At 38.4% G+C, this 16,015-nt stretch overlaps 1 protein-coding gene across 3 annotated transcripts in view; it reads right to left on the reverse strand.

Moving 5' to 3' along the window:
- TMEM45A (transmembrane protein 45A) overlaps positions 1-16,015 on the reverse strand; it is a 114,458-nt gene that overhangs the window by 8,735 nt on the left and 89,708 nt on the right. For all 3 annotated transcript variants that reach the window (XM_086409890.1, XM_086409882.1, XM_086409901.1), the window contains exons 4-5: positions 15,428-15,612; positions 5,058-5,203 (exon numbers count right to left, since the gene is read on the reverse strand). In XM_086409890.1, coding sequence (XP_086266016.1) covers positions 5,058-5,203; positions 15,428-15,612 — 331 coding nt within the window. The remainder of the gene's footprint in view (positions 1-5,057; positions 5,204-15,427; positions 15,613-16,015) is intronic.

Below are 16,015 nucleotides of genomic sequence, written 5' to 3' on the forward strand. Positions count from 1 at the left end.
ATATCATTAAAATGTCCATATTACCCCAATCTATAGATTCAATGCAATCCCTACCAAATTACCAAAGGTATTTTTCATAGACATAGAACAAACAGTCCTAAAATATGTATGGAATCACAAAAGATCCTGAATAGCCTAAGCACTCTTGCAAAGGAGAACAAGGCTGGAGGAATCATGCTTTCTGATTTCAGCCTATACTATGAAGTTGTAAAATCAAAACAGTACGATATTGGCATAAAAAGATCGATGTCACAGAACAGATAGCCTAGAAATAGACCCACACATAATATGGGCAGTCAATTTACAATAAAGAAGGCACAAATACAAAGTAGGGAAAGGCCAGTCTCTTCAAAAATAGTGCTGGGAAAACTGGATAGCCACATGCAAAAGAGTAAAACTGGACCACTGTCTTACATCATACACAAAAATTAGCTCAACTAAGATATTTATATAAGTTTATAATATTTTATGCTTTATGTAATAGAATATTACTCAGCCATAAAAAAGAATGGACTGGACCTTAAGGGTATTATGTTAAGTGAAATAAGGCATAGAGGAAGAAAAATTCCATATGATTTTAGTTATCTGTGAGATGGGAAAAACAAATGAACAAACAAAACACATAGATACAGGGAACAGACTGGTGGTTGCCAGAATGTGGAGAGGTGGGCATAAATAGATGCAGAGTATCAGGAGGCACAAACTTCCCAGTTATGAAATAAATAAGTCTTATAGTTTTCAAAGTATAGGTCTTGTGTCTCCTTCAGTAGGTTTATTCCTAAGTATTTTATTCTTCTTAATGAGATGGTAAATGGGGTTGTTTCTTGAATTTCTCTTTCTGATCTTTCATTGTTAGTGTATAGAAATGCAACAGATTTATGTGTACTAATTTTGTGACCTGCAACGACCAAATTCATTGATGAGCTCCAGTAGTTTTCTTTAGGATTTTCTATGTATAGCATCTTTAGGATTTTTTGTATATAGCATCATGTCATCTGCAAACAATGACAGTTTCACATCATCTTTTTCCAATTCGGATTCTGTTTGTTTTTCTTCTCTGATTGCCATAGCTAGGACTTCCAAAACTATGTTGAATAGAAGTGGCAAAAATGGACATCCTTCTCTTGTTCCTGATCTTAAAGGAAATCCCTTTACCCTTTCACTGTTGAGTATAATGTTAGCTGTAGGTTTGTCATATATGACCTTTAAGGTATGTACTCAAATTATGTTGAAGTATGTACCCAAATCCCAAAGAAAGGCAATGCTAAAGAATGCTCAAACTACCACACAATTGTATTTATCTCACATGCTAGTAAAGTAATGCTCAAAATTCTCCAAGCCAGGCTTCAGCAATATGTGAACCGTGAAGTTTCAGATGTTCAAGCTGGTTTTAGAAAAGGCAGAGGAACCAGAGATCAAATTGCCAACATCTGCTGGATCATCAAAAAAAGCAAGAGAGTTCCAGAAAAACATCTATTTCTGCTTTATTGACTATGCCAAAGCCTTTGACTGTGTGGATCACAATAAACTGTGGAAAATTCTGAAAGAGATGGGAATACCAGACCACCTGATCTGCCTCTTGAGAAACCTATATGCAGGTCAGGAAGCAATAGTTAGAATTGGACATGGAACAACAGACTGGTTCCAAATAGGAAAAGGAATATGTCAAGGCTGTATATTGTCACCCTGCTTATTTAACTTGTATGCACAGGACATCATGAGAAACGCTGGGCTGGATGAAGCACAAGCTGGAATCAAGATTGCCGGGAGAAATATCAATAACCTCAGATATGCAGATGACACCACCCTTATGGTTGAAAGTGAAGAGGAACTAAAGACCCTCTTGATGAAAGTGAAAGAGGAGAGTGAAAAAGTTGGCCTAAAGCTCAACATTCAGCAAACGAAGATCATGGCATCCGGTCCCATCACTTCATGGCAAATAGATGGGGAAATAGTGGAAACAGTGTCAGACTTTATTTTCTTGGGCTCCAAAATCACTGCAGATGGTGATTGCAGCCATGAAATTAAAAGACGCTTACTCCTTGGAAGGAAAGTTATGACCAACCTAGACAGCATATTAAAAAGCAGAGACATTACTTTGCCAACAAATGTCCATCTAGTCAAGGCTATGGTTTTTCCAGTGGTCATGTATGGATGTGAGAGTTGGACTGTGAAGAAAGCTGAGCACTGAAGAATTGTTGCTTTTGAACTGTGGTGTTGGAGAAGACTCCTGAGAGTCCCTTGGATTGCAAGGAGATCCAACCAGTCCATCCTAAGGAAGATCAGTCATGGGTGTTCATTGGAAGGACTGACGCTAAAGCTGAATCTCCAGTACTTTGGCCACCTCATGCGAAGACTTGATTCATTGGAAAAGACCCTGATGCTGGGAGGGATTGGGGGCAGGAGGAGAAGGGGACGACAGAGGATGAGATGGCTGGATGGCATCACTGACTCAACGGACATGAGTTTGAGTGAACTCCAGGAGTTGGTGATGGACAGGGAGGCCTGGCGTGCTGTGATTCATGGGGTCGCAAAGAGGTGGACACAACTGAGCGACTGAACTGAACTGAACTGATGTACCCAAATTATGTTGAGGAATGTACTCTCTATGTACACTTTCTGAAGAGTTTTTTAATCATAAATAGGTGTTGAATTCTGTCAAAAGATTTTTCTGCTTCTTGAAATGATCCTGTCACCTCACACCAGTCAGAATGGCCATCATCAAAAAAATCCCCAAACAATAAATGCCGGAGAGGGTGTTGAGAGAAGGGAACCCTCCCAGACTGTCAGTGGGAATATGAATTGGTGCAGCCACTATGGAGAACAGTATGAAGGTTCCTTAAGAAGCTAAAAATAGAGCTACCATATGATTCTACAATCCCACTCCTGGGCATATACCCAGAGAAAAACACGGTCCAAAAGGATACATATACCTCAATGTTCATTGCGGCACTATTTACAACAACCAAGACATTTAGGAAGCAACCTAAATGTCCATAGACAGAAGAATGGATTAAAAAATTTGTGGTAAGTATATATAAAGGAATATTACTCAACCATGCAAAAGAATGAAATAATGCCTTGTGCAGCATCATGAATGAACCTAGAGATTGTCATACTGAGTGAAGTAAGTCAGAGAAAGCAATATCATATAATATTGCTTATACATGGAATCTAAAAAGAAAGGACATAAATGAACTAATTTACAAAACAGACATAGACTCACAACAGACTTAGAGAAGGAACTTACAGTTATGGGGGGAGGAATGGGGGATATTTAGAGAGTTTGGGGTTGACATGTACACACTATTATGTTTAAAATGGATAACCAACAAAGTCCTACTATATAGCACAGGGAACTCTGCTCAATTTCCTATAGCAACCTAATGGGGAAAAGAATTTGAAAAAGAATAGATACATGTATATGTAGAATGGAATTACCTTGTTGTACACCTGAGAATAACACAGCCTTGTTAACCAACTGTACTCCGATATGAAATGAAAAGTTAAAACATGAAAATAAAAGAAATAAATCATGGGAATGTTATATATAGCATGGTGACTATAATCAATAATATTGTATTGTAGATTTGAAAGTTGCTAAGAAAGTAAATCTTAAAAGTTCTCATCACAAGAAAAAAAGTGTTTGTAAATTTGTATGGTGACAAATGGTATGCTGCTGCTGCTGCTAAGTTGCTTCAGTCATGTCTGACTCTGTGTGACCCCATAGACGGCAGCCCACCAGGCTCCCCCGTCCCTGGGATTCTCCAGGCAAGAACACTGGAGTGGGTTGCCATTTCCTTCTCCAATGCATGAAAGTGAATGGTATAACTAGACTTATTGTGGTGGTCATTTTGCAATGTATATAAAAGTTGAATCATTATGTTGAACACCTGAAACTTGTATAATGTTGTGGGTCAATTGTACTGTATTTAGTTGCTCAGTCGTGTTCAACTCTTTGGAACCCCATGGACTGTAGCCCATCAGGCTTCTCTGTCTATGGGGATTCTCCAGGGAAGAATACTGGAGTGGGTTGCCATGCCCTCCTCCAGGGGATCCTCCCAATCCAGGGGTCGAACCCAGGTCTCCCACATTGCAGGCAGATTCTTTACCACCTAAGCCACCAGGGAATCCCCAAGAAATACTGGAGGGGGTAGTCTATGCCTTCTCCAGGGATCTTCGTGACCTAGGAATTGAACCAGGGTCTCCTGCATTGAAGGAGGATTCTTTCCCAGCTGAGCTACCAGAGAAGCCCCATGTCAACTGAACTTCAATTTAAAAAGAAATCTACCATAGGAACCAGAAAAAAAAAAAAAAAAAACAAAGACAAGAAAAAGAAGAATCTTCATTGAGTTCTTATTATGTTGTAGGCAGTTTAAATACATGATTTTCATTTAGGTCTCCATTTTTTAAACAACAAAACTGATATTTAAGGTGATTAAATAATCTACCCTAATATAGCTGACAAGCAGCAAAGCTAGAATATGGGTTCTTAGCAATCTGTATATTGCTCCTCATCCATCATGAAACATTGTATCAAAGTCCCTGTAAAAACATGGATCATTTAACTGAATCTTACTGTTAGAAGTATTGCAGTAAATGTCAAATTAATCAGATACTCAAACTTAATGGGAGACATACATGTTTGTCAAGAATGACCACAAGCTTGGGAAATTCCATAACTGAGGTATGCATGGGGAAATGGAGGGGGCTCACTGCAAGTATGGGGAGGACCATGTGGAAAAGAAAACAGCATATGCAAAGACATGGAGGCACAGAAGAGTGTGTTGAAGGGTGATGCATAGGTTAGGAGCACAGCAGAGACACTTTTTAGCTATTCCAACTTTAAACCAAATTTATTCTTTTTATTGGAAATGTCTGTGCTTATAGACAATTTTCTGCTATATTACTCTGTTTTGTGGAATGCTAAGGAGTGAAATACCTCTTTGAACTTAAATTTCAGTACTGTTGAATCTTTTTTTTTTTTCAGTACTGTTGAATATTAATGATCATATCCCAAAAAATAGAACTTCCACGAACAAAAAGCACTAACTTACCAGGTGACAAAGACATAAATTGCTCCAACGATGCTAATGGCTGTTGCATAATGCCAACAAAAGCATATGGAGAGAAACATAACGTTGTCATGATCCATTAAATCCCATGCAGGACCTCCACTGGGAGGATAAAGGATAAACCCAATCTGTAATTTAAAACAAGAGCACACATTAAGAAGTACCAGCCATATTCCCAAAGATGGTGCAGTTCAAAATGTTTCATTTCAAGATTAATGGTAACATAACTCCCATTATCTGAGATGCTACAGATAAGAAACTCTACCTGTTTTACTAAAATGGACAATATCTACTAGTTAATTCTTTTGGAAAAATGTTAAGGATATTTATAGATCAATTTTCAAGATATGAATAGTAATCATCTCTGGATATTGGTGGACTTTCAGAGAATATACTAGGATTCCAAGTTGCTCAGCTTCACTAAATTATTTCAAAGTCAGAGTTTTGAAAAACAGGTTTTAAAATAAACAAAGCCTTTAATCCATTTTGAGTTTATTTTTGTGTATGGTGTTAGAAAGTGTTCTAGTTTCATTCTTTTACAAGTGGTTGACCACTTTTCCCAGTACCACTTGTCAAAGAGATTGTCTTCTCTCCATTGTATATTCTTGCCTCCTTTGTCAAAGATATGACCCAGAGGGATGGTATGGGGAGGGAGGTGGGAGTGGGGTTCAGGATTGGTAACATGTGTACACCCATGGCGGATTCATGTTGATGTGTGGCAAAACCAATACAATATTGTAAAGTAATTAGCCTCTAATTAAAATAAATAAATTTAAATTTAAAAAAATAATAAAAAAATAAAATAAACAAAGCCCATGGGTAACATTATATTCATACTGAAAGCTTATCTCCTAAGATCAGGAACAAGACAAGGGTTTCTTATTTTACCAATTCTACTTAACACTGTACTAGAAATTCTAGCCAGTGCAATTAGTCAAGAAAAATTGATAAAGCACATCCACATTATAAAGGAAGAAGTAAAACTATCTATATTCACAAATGACATGATCTTATATACATATAATTATAAAGAATCCACAAAAAAAACCTATTAGAGCTAATAAATAAATTTAGCACACTTGCAGGATACAAAATCAACACACAAAAGATGCAATGAACAATCCAGAAAAATTGTTAGGAAAACAATTCCACTAATAATAGCACTGAAAAGAATAAAATACTTGGGAATAAATTTAAGCAAGGAGGCTCAAGATTTGTACCTTGCAAACTACAAAACATTGTTGAAAGAGATCAAAGAAGATCTAAATAAATGGAGTATAGCCAGGGGTCGTAAGAGTCAGACACAACTTAGCAAATAAACCATCATTACACCATATATAAAAATAAACTCAAAATGAATCAAAAACCTAAATATGAGAACTAAAATCATAACTCTTAGAAGAAAACACAAGGAAAAAGCTTCATGTCCTGGGATTTGGTACTAATTTCTTAGACATGACACCAAAACACACCAAAATTTAAAACTTATGCACATCAAAGGACAGTATCAGAAAAATGAAAAGACAAACCTTAGCATAGGAGGAAATTTTGCAAATCATATATCTGATAAGGAATTGACATCTAGAATATATTAAGAACTCCTAAATCTCAACAAAAAGCCAAAAAAAAAAAAAGCCAAACAAAATTTTAATGGGCAAAGGACTTGAAGACTCATTTCCCCAAAGGTGTTTAAATCCTCAATAAGCTCAAGAAAAAAATTATAAACATCATTAGTTATTAGAGAAATGCAAATCAAAACCACTATGAAATATCACTTCACACCCCCTAGAATGGTATTAATAATAGTAAGTAACAAGTGTCGGTAAGGATATGGAGAAATTGGAATCCTTACACGTTGCTATTGAGAATGTAAAATGATACATATATGCGTGCCCAGTCTTGTCTGACTCTTTGTGACCCCATGGACTGTAGCCCTCCAGGCTCCTCTCTCCATGGGATTTTCCAGGCAAGAATACTGGAACGGGTTGCCATTTCTTACTCTAGAAGATCTTTCCAACCCAGGGACCAAACCCATGTCTCTTGCATCTCCTGCATTGACAGGCAGATTCTTTTCCACCGTACCACCTGGGAAGCCCATAAAAATGATACAGCCATGTGGAAAACAATTTGACAGTTTCTCAAAAAGTTAAAGTAGAATATCATTTTAGATACTGTATTTACCCAAAATAACTGAAAACAGGTATCCAAACATCTACACAAATGTTCAAAGCAGCATCATTCACAAGGGCCACAGTTGAAAACATTCCAATTGTCCATCAACTGATAATGAACAAGCAAAATGTGGTATTTCCATACCACAGAATATTATTCAGCCATAAAAATGACATTAACTTATAATGCAACATGGATGAACCTTGAAAACATTATGTTAGAGAAAGAAGATAGGCACAAAAGGTAATATATTGTATAGTTCTGTTTGTATGAAATAACCAGGATAGGTAAACCATAGAGAAACAAAGCAAATTAGTGGTAACCAGGGACTGGAAGGAAAAGAAAAGGGAATGACTGGTTAATGGATCTGGGGTTTCCTTTCAGGGTGACGAAAATATTTTAGAACTAAACAGAGGTGAGAGTTGCACAACACTGTGACTGTACTAAATGTTGCCGAATTATACACTTTAAAAAGCATAAAATGTTGCTAGAGGGGAGAAGGTTCCGGGGATGAGAGAACTGGTGAGGGAGATTAAGAGGTACAAATTTCCAATCACAGAACAAATGAGTTCCAAGTATGAAATGTATACTGTTGGAAATATAGTCAATAATTATGTAATATCTTTGTATAGTGGCAGATAATAGATCCAGATACTACATGGATATTAGATCTGAGGGATCATGTTGAAATGTATAGAAATATCAAATCACTATGTTGGGCATGAGGAACTAACACAGTGCTCTAGGTCAGTTACACTTCAGAAACAAACTTATAGAAAAAGAGATCAGATTTGTGGTTACCAGAGGTGGGAGGTGGGGGAAAGGGAATTGGATGAAGGCAGCCAATGGGTACAAACTTCCAGTTATAAGATAAATAAGTGATATAATGTACAATGTGATCAATATAATCAACAGTGCTGTATGTTATGGAAGTTAAGAGAGTAAATCCTGAGATTTCTTATCACAGGAAACAATTTTTTTCAATGTCTTTAATTTTGTTTCTACATGAGATAATGGATAGTCACTAAACTTATTTTGGTAATCATTTCATTAAGTAAATGACATCATTGTGCTGTACATCATAAACTCATACAGTGTTGTATGTCAATTATTCTTTAATAAAACTGAAAAAGCAAGGAAGGAAGAGAGGGAGGGAGGAATTTAATTCTGTTATGTGAATTTTACTCCAATAAGAAAAGTAAGATAAATAAATGATACGTAGATAGACAGAGGAACAGATGTCAGGTTTGAGATCTAAATGAAATACAAAATCAAGATAATTACATGGATAATTGTACAAAAGTCTACCATATATTAGCTAACTATGTGTCAGTTACTGTGCTTAGGAGATTTCTCTACTATGGCCCTTCAATAATATATTATTATCCCAAGTTAATGTAATGTTATCCTCATTAACAAGACTGGAAAATTGGGTGGTTTAGTAATTTGCTTCTGATCATAAATCTAATAAATGTAATCTTACTGGGGGAAAAAAAAGCATTTTAGTTTATAATATTGAGTGAAACCATTTCTGTTGGAAATTTCCAGTAATATGAATAAATCAGGGAAAAGTAAGAGTTATGCCTTAATCACATGTTCCTATTTCCCATTTGAAAGGTTTCCCTTTAGGGAATTCCCTGGTGATCCAGCAGCTAAGATTCTGTGCTCCCAATGCGGGGGGTCTGGGTTCTATCCCTGGTCACAGAACTAGATCTCATGTGTCACAACTAAGAGTTTGCATGCTGAAACTCAGGATCCTGAATGCCCAACAAAGATCAAAGATCCTGTGTGCTGCAACTAAGACTCAGCACAGCCAAATAGATAAATATTTAAAAAATAAAGGATTCCCTTTAGTTGGAAGGAGAACTGCCACTGGTACTTCCTGGAAGATGTACCACCATGTGTCAGGCACTGTAACCTCACTCAAGCACATAAACTTCACCCTAATTCTCATCCTCACAACCACCCCAAGAAGAGGGTGTCATCATCCCCATATCACAGAGGGTAGAACTGCAACTCAGAGACTTTGGTCATGTCCCCAGTATTACAAAACAGCTGATTGACTAACAGGGTTCCAAGCCAGGAGGGCCTGCCTCCAGAACTCTGTGTGCTCCTTCTTCTACCCAACATGCTCTTTCATCATTTAGCCTTTCTCCATGGGGCAATGTGGCTTGGACACAGTGGCTTGGAAGGACAGTGGCTTGGACACCAGGGTCCGAGTGAGTCATCTCAGCAGTTTGATACAGTTTGAACAATCGGTACTGAGACATAGTTGGTCCCATGAAGACATGGTACTGTCTCTCCCTTAAAACACAGATTATAGACTGGCAGATCCTGCGCCACATCTATATCACAGATGTGCTTTGCCTGCCCTGCACATTTTAAAAAATAAGTTGAATTAATTCACAATGCTTGAAAAATTAGGGAACTTCACGCAGAAGTCCATAGTCTCAGCTTACTTCTAAAAATAGAAATATCTGGCCACACCAGACCTGTATTTCAAAGCATGAACAGCAACATGTATCCTCCATTGATTCATCATTCAGGTTGGTAGCTGCCTGACCAAGTGGAGCAGTCCAGAGGCCTTCATTTTTACACTGGTGCTATGTACTTTATTTATTAACCAATGTCACATTCATAAATTTTTCTAAAATATCAAAGCTGACAGACTCCTTTTGTTGTGTCTATTTTATAGATAAGAAATCTAAGTAAGGTGCAAACCTGCCTCTGGGTCTCCAAACAGTCACAAAGGCACTTGCATCATTGCAAGAGCTCAGGACTCTGCATAAGGGCAGGGCTCCATTCTAAAGGGTTGAGTAATTAACAAAAGAGAGATCAATCATCAAATTAGAAATCTGAGCCTACAGTACCCATAAACTCCAGGAGGAGAATGCCACCCAGCTGCTTTGCCTGCTGTTTGGACATATCTGTGTTTTGTAATACCCTTTTATAATACTTCAAGGAAAGCTCACAGTGGAAACCAAAGTGATCAGAGCCCAGGTCCCTGAAGGCCCTGGAAGAAAAAGAGACTTTCTAGCTCCTCTGTGCTCACTGTTTGGAAATGACAATAAGGAAACTCAAACCATGTAGTCAATTCTCAGTTTAAGGGGCCCAGCCATTTCAACCAGGGTGTCAGAACTGCTTCTCATGTTTTCCTCTCACATCAATACATGGAGGTTGACAGAGAAATCTGTGTCAACCAAAGGCCTTTTGAGAGGTTGAGTTTAATGACCTAGTTAGTTTAAGGACTAGCTCTCCAGTTCCCACCCATCAGTCTCACTTGTGTTCCTTCAATGCCATTCACATTACTCACCTATCCCAGCCTGGGGAGTGATCAACTCCAGCTCCCAGAGGGAAGACATAACAGTTGTTGTGGGTTAAATCATTCCTTCTAAAAGGGCGTGTTGAAGTCCTAACCCCTGATACCTGTGAATGTAACCTCATTTGGAAATAAGGTCTTTGTAGATAACATCCAGATGAGGTCATATTGGATCAGAATTGACCATAAATCCAGTGGTGAGTGGGGCTTCCGTGATAGCTCAGTTGGTAAAGAATCTGCCTGCAATGCAGGAGACCCTGGTTTGATTCCTGGGTGGGGAAGATCTGCTGGAGAAGGGATAGGCTACCCACTCCAGTATTCTTGGGCTTCCCTTGTGGCTCAGCTGGTAAAGAATTCACCTACAATGTGGGAGACCTAGGTTCGATCCCTGGGTTGGGAAGAAGGCTGCCCACTCCAGGATTCTGGCCTAGAGAATTTCATGAACTGTATAGTCCGTGGGGTCACAAAGAGTTGGATACAACTGAGCGACTTTCACTTTCCAGTGATGAGTGCCCTTATAAGAGGTCCATGTAAAGACACAGGTACACAGAAATACACAGGTGTGACTCTGGAGGCAGAGATTGGAATTATGCTACCAACAGGCCAAGGAAAGTCAAGGATTGCTGGCAACTGACAAATTCTCCCTTGGGAGAGAGATTCTCTTCTTGGGGCCCCCAAGAAAGAACCAACCTGCTGACAACTTGATTTTTAGTTCTGTCTCCCAGAACAGTGAAGTCTTCCTGCTTGTTGGAATTTGTTATTGCAGCCCTTGTACACTAATACAGGGGCTAAGGCTGAAATAAGCAGAAGAGTATCACCTGTCCTAAAGCTCAAACCTGGACACACTGGTGACTCTCACTTATCTTTCAAACCCCAACTAAAGTTCACCTTCTCCTAGAAGATTTCTCAACCCTCTTCCTATGGAATTAATAGTATCTCCTCAAGGCAGAGGCATTTTCAGGTTGGAACATTTCATTCAAGCAACAGTCTCATAAGATATCATTACTATTTTTTAGTTGAGGAATCTTAAGCACACAGAACAGTTAGTCTATGGTCATGTGATTAATACGGTAGATCCAGAATTCAGATCTGGGTCCGCCTGACCTGGACTCACAGACTTCTCCCTTCATGCCACAGTCACAACTGTTTTTTGAGTTTCCAAAATAAAATCCCTCCCAGGTGTGTTGTCCTCTTTCCTTGATTCTCTCTGCACTGTGGTCCTCACACTGGGAATGACAAAGTGCAAAAGTGAGCTTTAGAAATACTCATTCACAAACAGACTCAGAAAACATGATTCATGGAATAAATAAATGTGCCTGAGAGATTTTTTTTAACCTTTTCTAAATTGCCTTTGATTAGGCTTTTGAGAAAAATATATTTGGCTGTAATGTGGTTCAAGAAACCATTTTGATAGGTGGGGAGGGGAACTCCCTTCAGGTTTGTCTATTACTTAATCATTTATATATGAGCTATTTTAAATAATGGCCACTGTGGGTATTTTCCTCATTCTGTTCACCTCTCCATATTTATGGTTCCAAGAACCCAGGTGTACCTTTTCTCTAATCTGTCTATATATTGTTTATTAATCACATATGGAGAAGTAGCAAGAGAAAAAATATGCTGAAAAGCAAATCACAGTGTAATAGTACTACCTGAGATAGAGTTTGGGGCATAAACATTCATAGCAACAAAACATGGAAGCAAAATAAATTCACCTAAGCCCCTGAAACATTTTTGTTTCAGAGGAAACTAACAGGGAGAGGGCAGGGGAGGAGACGTATTGTTGTTAAACCTGCCTTTCCCGCCAGTGTGTGTGTTTGCATTGGTATCAAATGTTCATTTTCCTTTAAGTCCCAAACTAATCTAGGCATAATGACAGATGGAAAGTTTTTAAATGATCTTGGATTTATGCCCAAAGATTCTAACCTCAAATCTCTTCCTTAGAAAAGCTCCTGGGGAAATATGAAAATATTATTCCTCTGCCAGAAAGAACGATATTAAGCCAACCTATGGCCTGGAGAATCCCAGGGACGGCGGAGCCTGGTAGGCTGCTGTCTATGGGGTCACACAGAGTCAGACACGACTGAAGCGACTTAGCAGCAGCAGCAGCAGCATGGTCAGTTATGAAAGCTCACAGCTTCCTCCCTCAGATATTTAATCAAACATTAATGATTAAAGAAGCACTAAATAGTTTCATTCATTCTGAGCTTATCTTTATTATTCCTTTTTTCAACTCTGGGTTTCCCCCTTTCTCCTTACTTTCTAACTTCTTTATTTGCATATTTAGCTCTTTAAAAACTTGATTTAGTAAATATATGGAGAATCGTCAACCCAACAAAGATGGAATATACTATTTTTTCAAATACATGGAACATTTACTGCCAGTGACATTGGGCTACATTCCAAAGGCAGTCTCAACACATTTTAAAGGGAACACATACAAAGCAATAGAATTGCAAATAAACAATTAACAAATTGCAAATAAACAAATAAAAAAGAAAGAATATTTGGGGGAAACTGAAAAGTATGCTCCTAAATAACTCATAAATTAAAGAGGAAAGCACACAGAAAATGCAACATTCAAAATTTCCCAAGAGTGAAATCTCACAGGAGGTAGCTAAAGTAATATATAGAAAAGGAATTCTATAGAAAGGTATGGGGCTTCCCAGGCAGCTCAGCAATAAAGAATCCACCTGTTGTGCAAGACCTGGGCTCAATCCCTGGGTTGGGAAGATCCCTTGGAGGAGGGCATGGCAACCCAGTATTCTTGCCTGGAGAATCCCATAGACTGAAGAGCCTGGCAGGTTATAGTCCATAGGGTTGCAAAGAATCAGACAGGACTGAAGCAACTGCAGACACATGCAGTCTTAGATGTATTATATGTGAAAATAAGAAAATTAAATATAAGTGAATATTCAACTCAAAAAACTAGAGAGAAAGAGAAGACAACCTTATGACATTAAAGAAAAAACTGAAAATAAGGAGAAATTGGCAAATCCATAACTAATATAAAATTTTAACAGATCTCTATCAGAAAGTGAAAGATCAACTGAATGAGAAGCAATTAGAAACAGAGAATACATAAACATACAATTAAAAAGAGTTCCAAGAGCCTGCCTTTACCCCACATTGAGAGGAATTTTTAATTTCGTTTTAGTTTCCCTGGAGCCAAACAACCAGCCATCATATCTACCCCAGACCTGGAGTCCATAGGCCTGCAGTCCACATCTTCTCCAACTATGCATTGCTATTCTGTCTGGCCCGCCGGTGGCTTGCCCTACTTTGGGTTGTTTAATTGCAACTACATATTTTTTACCCTCTTACTTTCATTTAGTTTTCTCTTTTTTAATATCTTTTTAATTTCATAGGTATTTTTGATAGTTTATGTATCATTGTTATATGTTTGAATCAGAGGAGATTTGCTGAAGCATAAACCCACTTGTCATCTTGGTCAGAAGTTACCACTGTTGAATTTTTTTTAATTTATTTTTAGTTTTGATCAACAACACATGCACAATATACAGTAAAGTATTCCCATCAAGAGATACAGAATGCATAATTATGTTTTACATGCCATTCTATTTAGCTTCCCAACAGATGATAAATAATCTCACAATGCAACTTCTGTATACCAGCTGGTTAAATTTACCGATTATAAATTTTATCACATGATAAGTAATTTTTTACTTTTTCTATATGATTTTTCCTTCAAAATAACCCTTGAATCTAGCTCTTTCTACTCTCCCACAAGCTTAAATATCACATCTTTCCTAGCTACCATTTCGACCATGATATTTCTCTGCCCCTTGCCCACAAGGGCATTGTTATCACTCTTCACTGAAATGCAAATCCCTGGAAGAACCTCATCATCCCATATCCTTGAACTTTAGTGACTAAAAATCTCCTTTAAGAAATCTTCTGTCATTAAACCACATTCACCTTTCATCCCAGACTTTCATTATATCTATATATGTATATTGGATTATGACTTATCAGTCTCTATAAAATAGTAGTCCCCAATCTTTTTGGCAACAGGGACTAAATTCGTGGAAGACAATTTTTCCATGAACTAGGGTGGAGGAAGTGAGAGTTTCAGTTCAATTCAAGTGCATTATATTTATTGTGTACTTCATGTTTTTTCATATTATATCAGCTCCTCCTCAGATCAGACATTAGATCCCGGAAGTTGGGGACCCCTGCTGTATAGTAGATGTTCACTATGTTTTCAACAACACTCCAAGATTAGGGAGTCAACAGTAAAATGGAAAATGTCTGGGATTTGGAGTCAAACAGACCCACATTTAGAACCTAGCTCCATTACTGAGTGATCCTGCGAAAGTAACTTGCTCTCTCTGAGCCTTCTTTATCAGTCAATTGGGAATGATAATATCTAACTTCCAAGTTGTCGTGAGGACAAAATGAAACACAAGGACAAAATGAGAATGAAATAATGTGTATGTAAAAGTCGCGTCCAGCAGCCAGCACATACTTATTCCTCAACACATAATTCCCTCCCTTTCCTGCCTTCCATGTTTCTCAAGCTTATTACTCATTAGGCTTTAAGTGACTTTAACATCAGGAACTGCTTCCAGCTAAGCACCAGCTCAGAGTTCCTACAAAATGGATATTCAGGTGTGTGAAGAAGGTGGACACCTCCCACCTCCTTTCCTGCTGCTCTGTCACTATTCCCACCAGGGTCACTGAGCCCCTCAATTAAGCATCACCTCTCAAAGGCTCACATTCGCACTGCCAGCAGAATATCAGAAGGGAGTCTCTGGGTTTCAGAGCACAACACCTACAATCAAAGAGAGAAGGCCATCAGTGCAGACACCAGGCACATTGACTGGAGGCCCCAACTCACCTGCCAGAACCAGCTTCCCTGAAGCAGGAAAAGGCTTGTCCGCAGAAGTTCCACAGTTATACTGGTCTGTGCAAAGAGCTCCATGAAGGCAATCACGCCTGTCGAAAATACGACCAAGACCAGAAGCTTGTGCACAAAGATGTCCAACATTTCCCGGCCATGAATGTGATTGTAGAAAACAAAAGCTGTCAGAGGCAGAAAAAATTGTTTGCCTTTTTCAGTGAAACTATCTACTGTTTCCCTCAATACACAACTTTCATAAACACACACATTTATTTGTCCAAAATATCAGATGCTCACTGCTTCCTACAATATTGGAAACCTCTAGCATTTGGAGGGACTTCCCAGGTGGCACAGTGGTAAAGAATCTACCTGCCAATGCAGGAGGTGCAGGAAATGTGGATTCCATCCTTGGGTCTGGAAGATCACCTGGAGTGGGAAATGGCAGCCTACTTCAGTATTCTTGCCTGGAAAATCTCATGGACAAAGGAGCCTGGTGGGCTACAGTTAATGGGGTGGCAATAGAGTCGGACATGACTGAGCACACAGCATTTTTGGAGTCATCACTACCTCTTTAGGATGGAATCT

The sequence above is a fragment of the Bos grunniens genome, chromosome 1 (assembly GCF_055505025.1).
Source record: "Bos grunniens cultivar Pamir isolate PY7600 chromosome 1, Bosgru_T2T1.0, whole genome shotgun sequence".
In the NCBI taxonomy this organism is placed as follows: domain Eukaryota; kingdom Metazoa; phylum Chordata; class Mammalia; order Artiodactyla; family Bovidae; genus Bos; species Bos grunniens.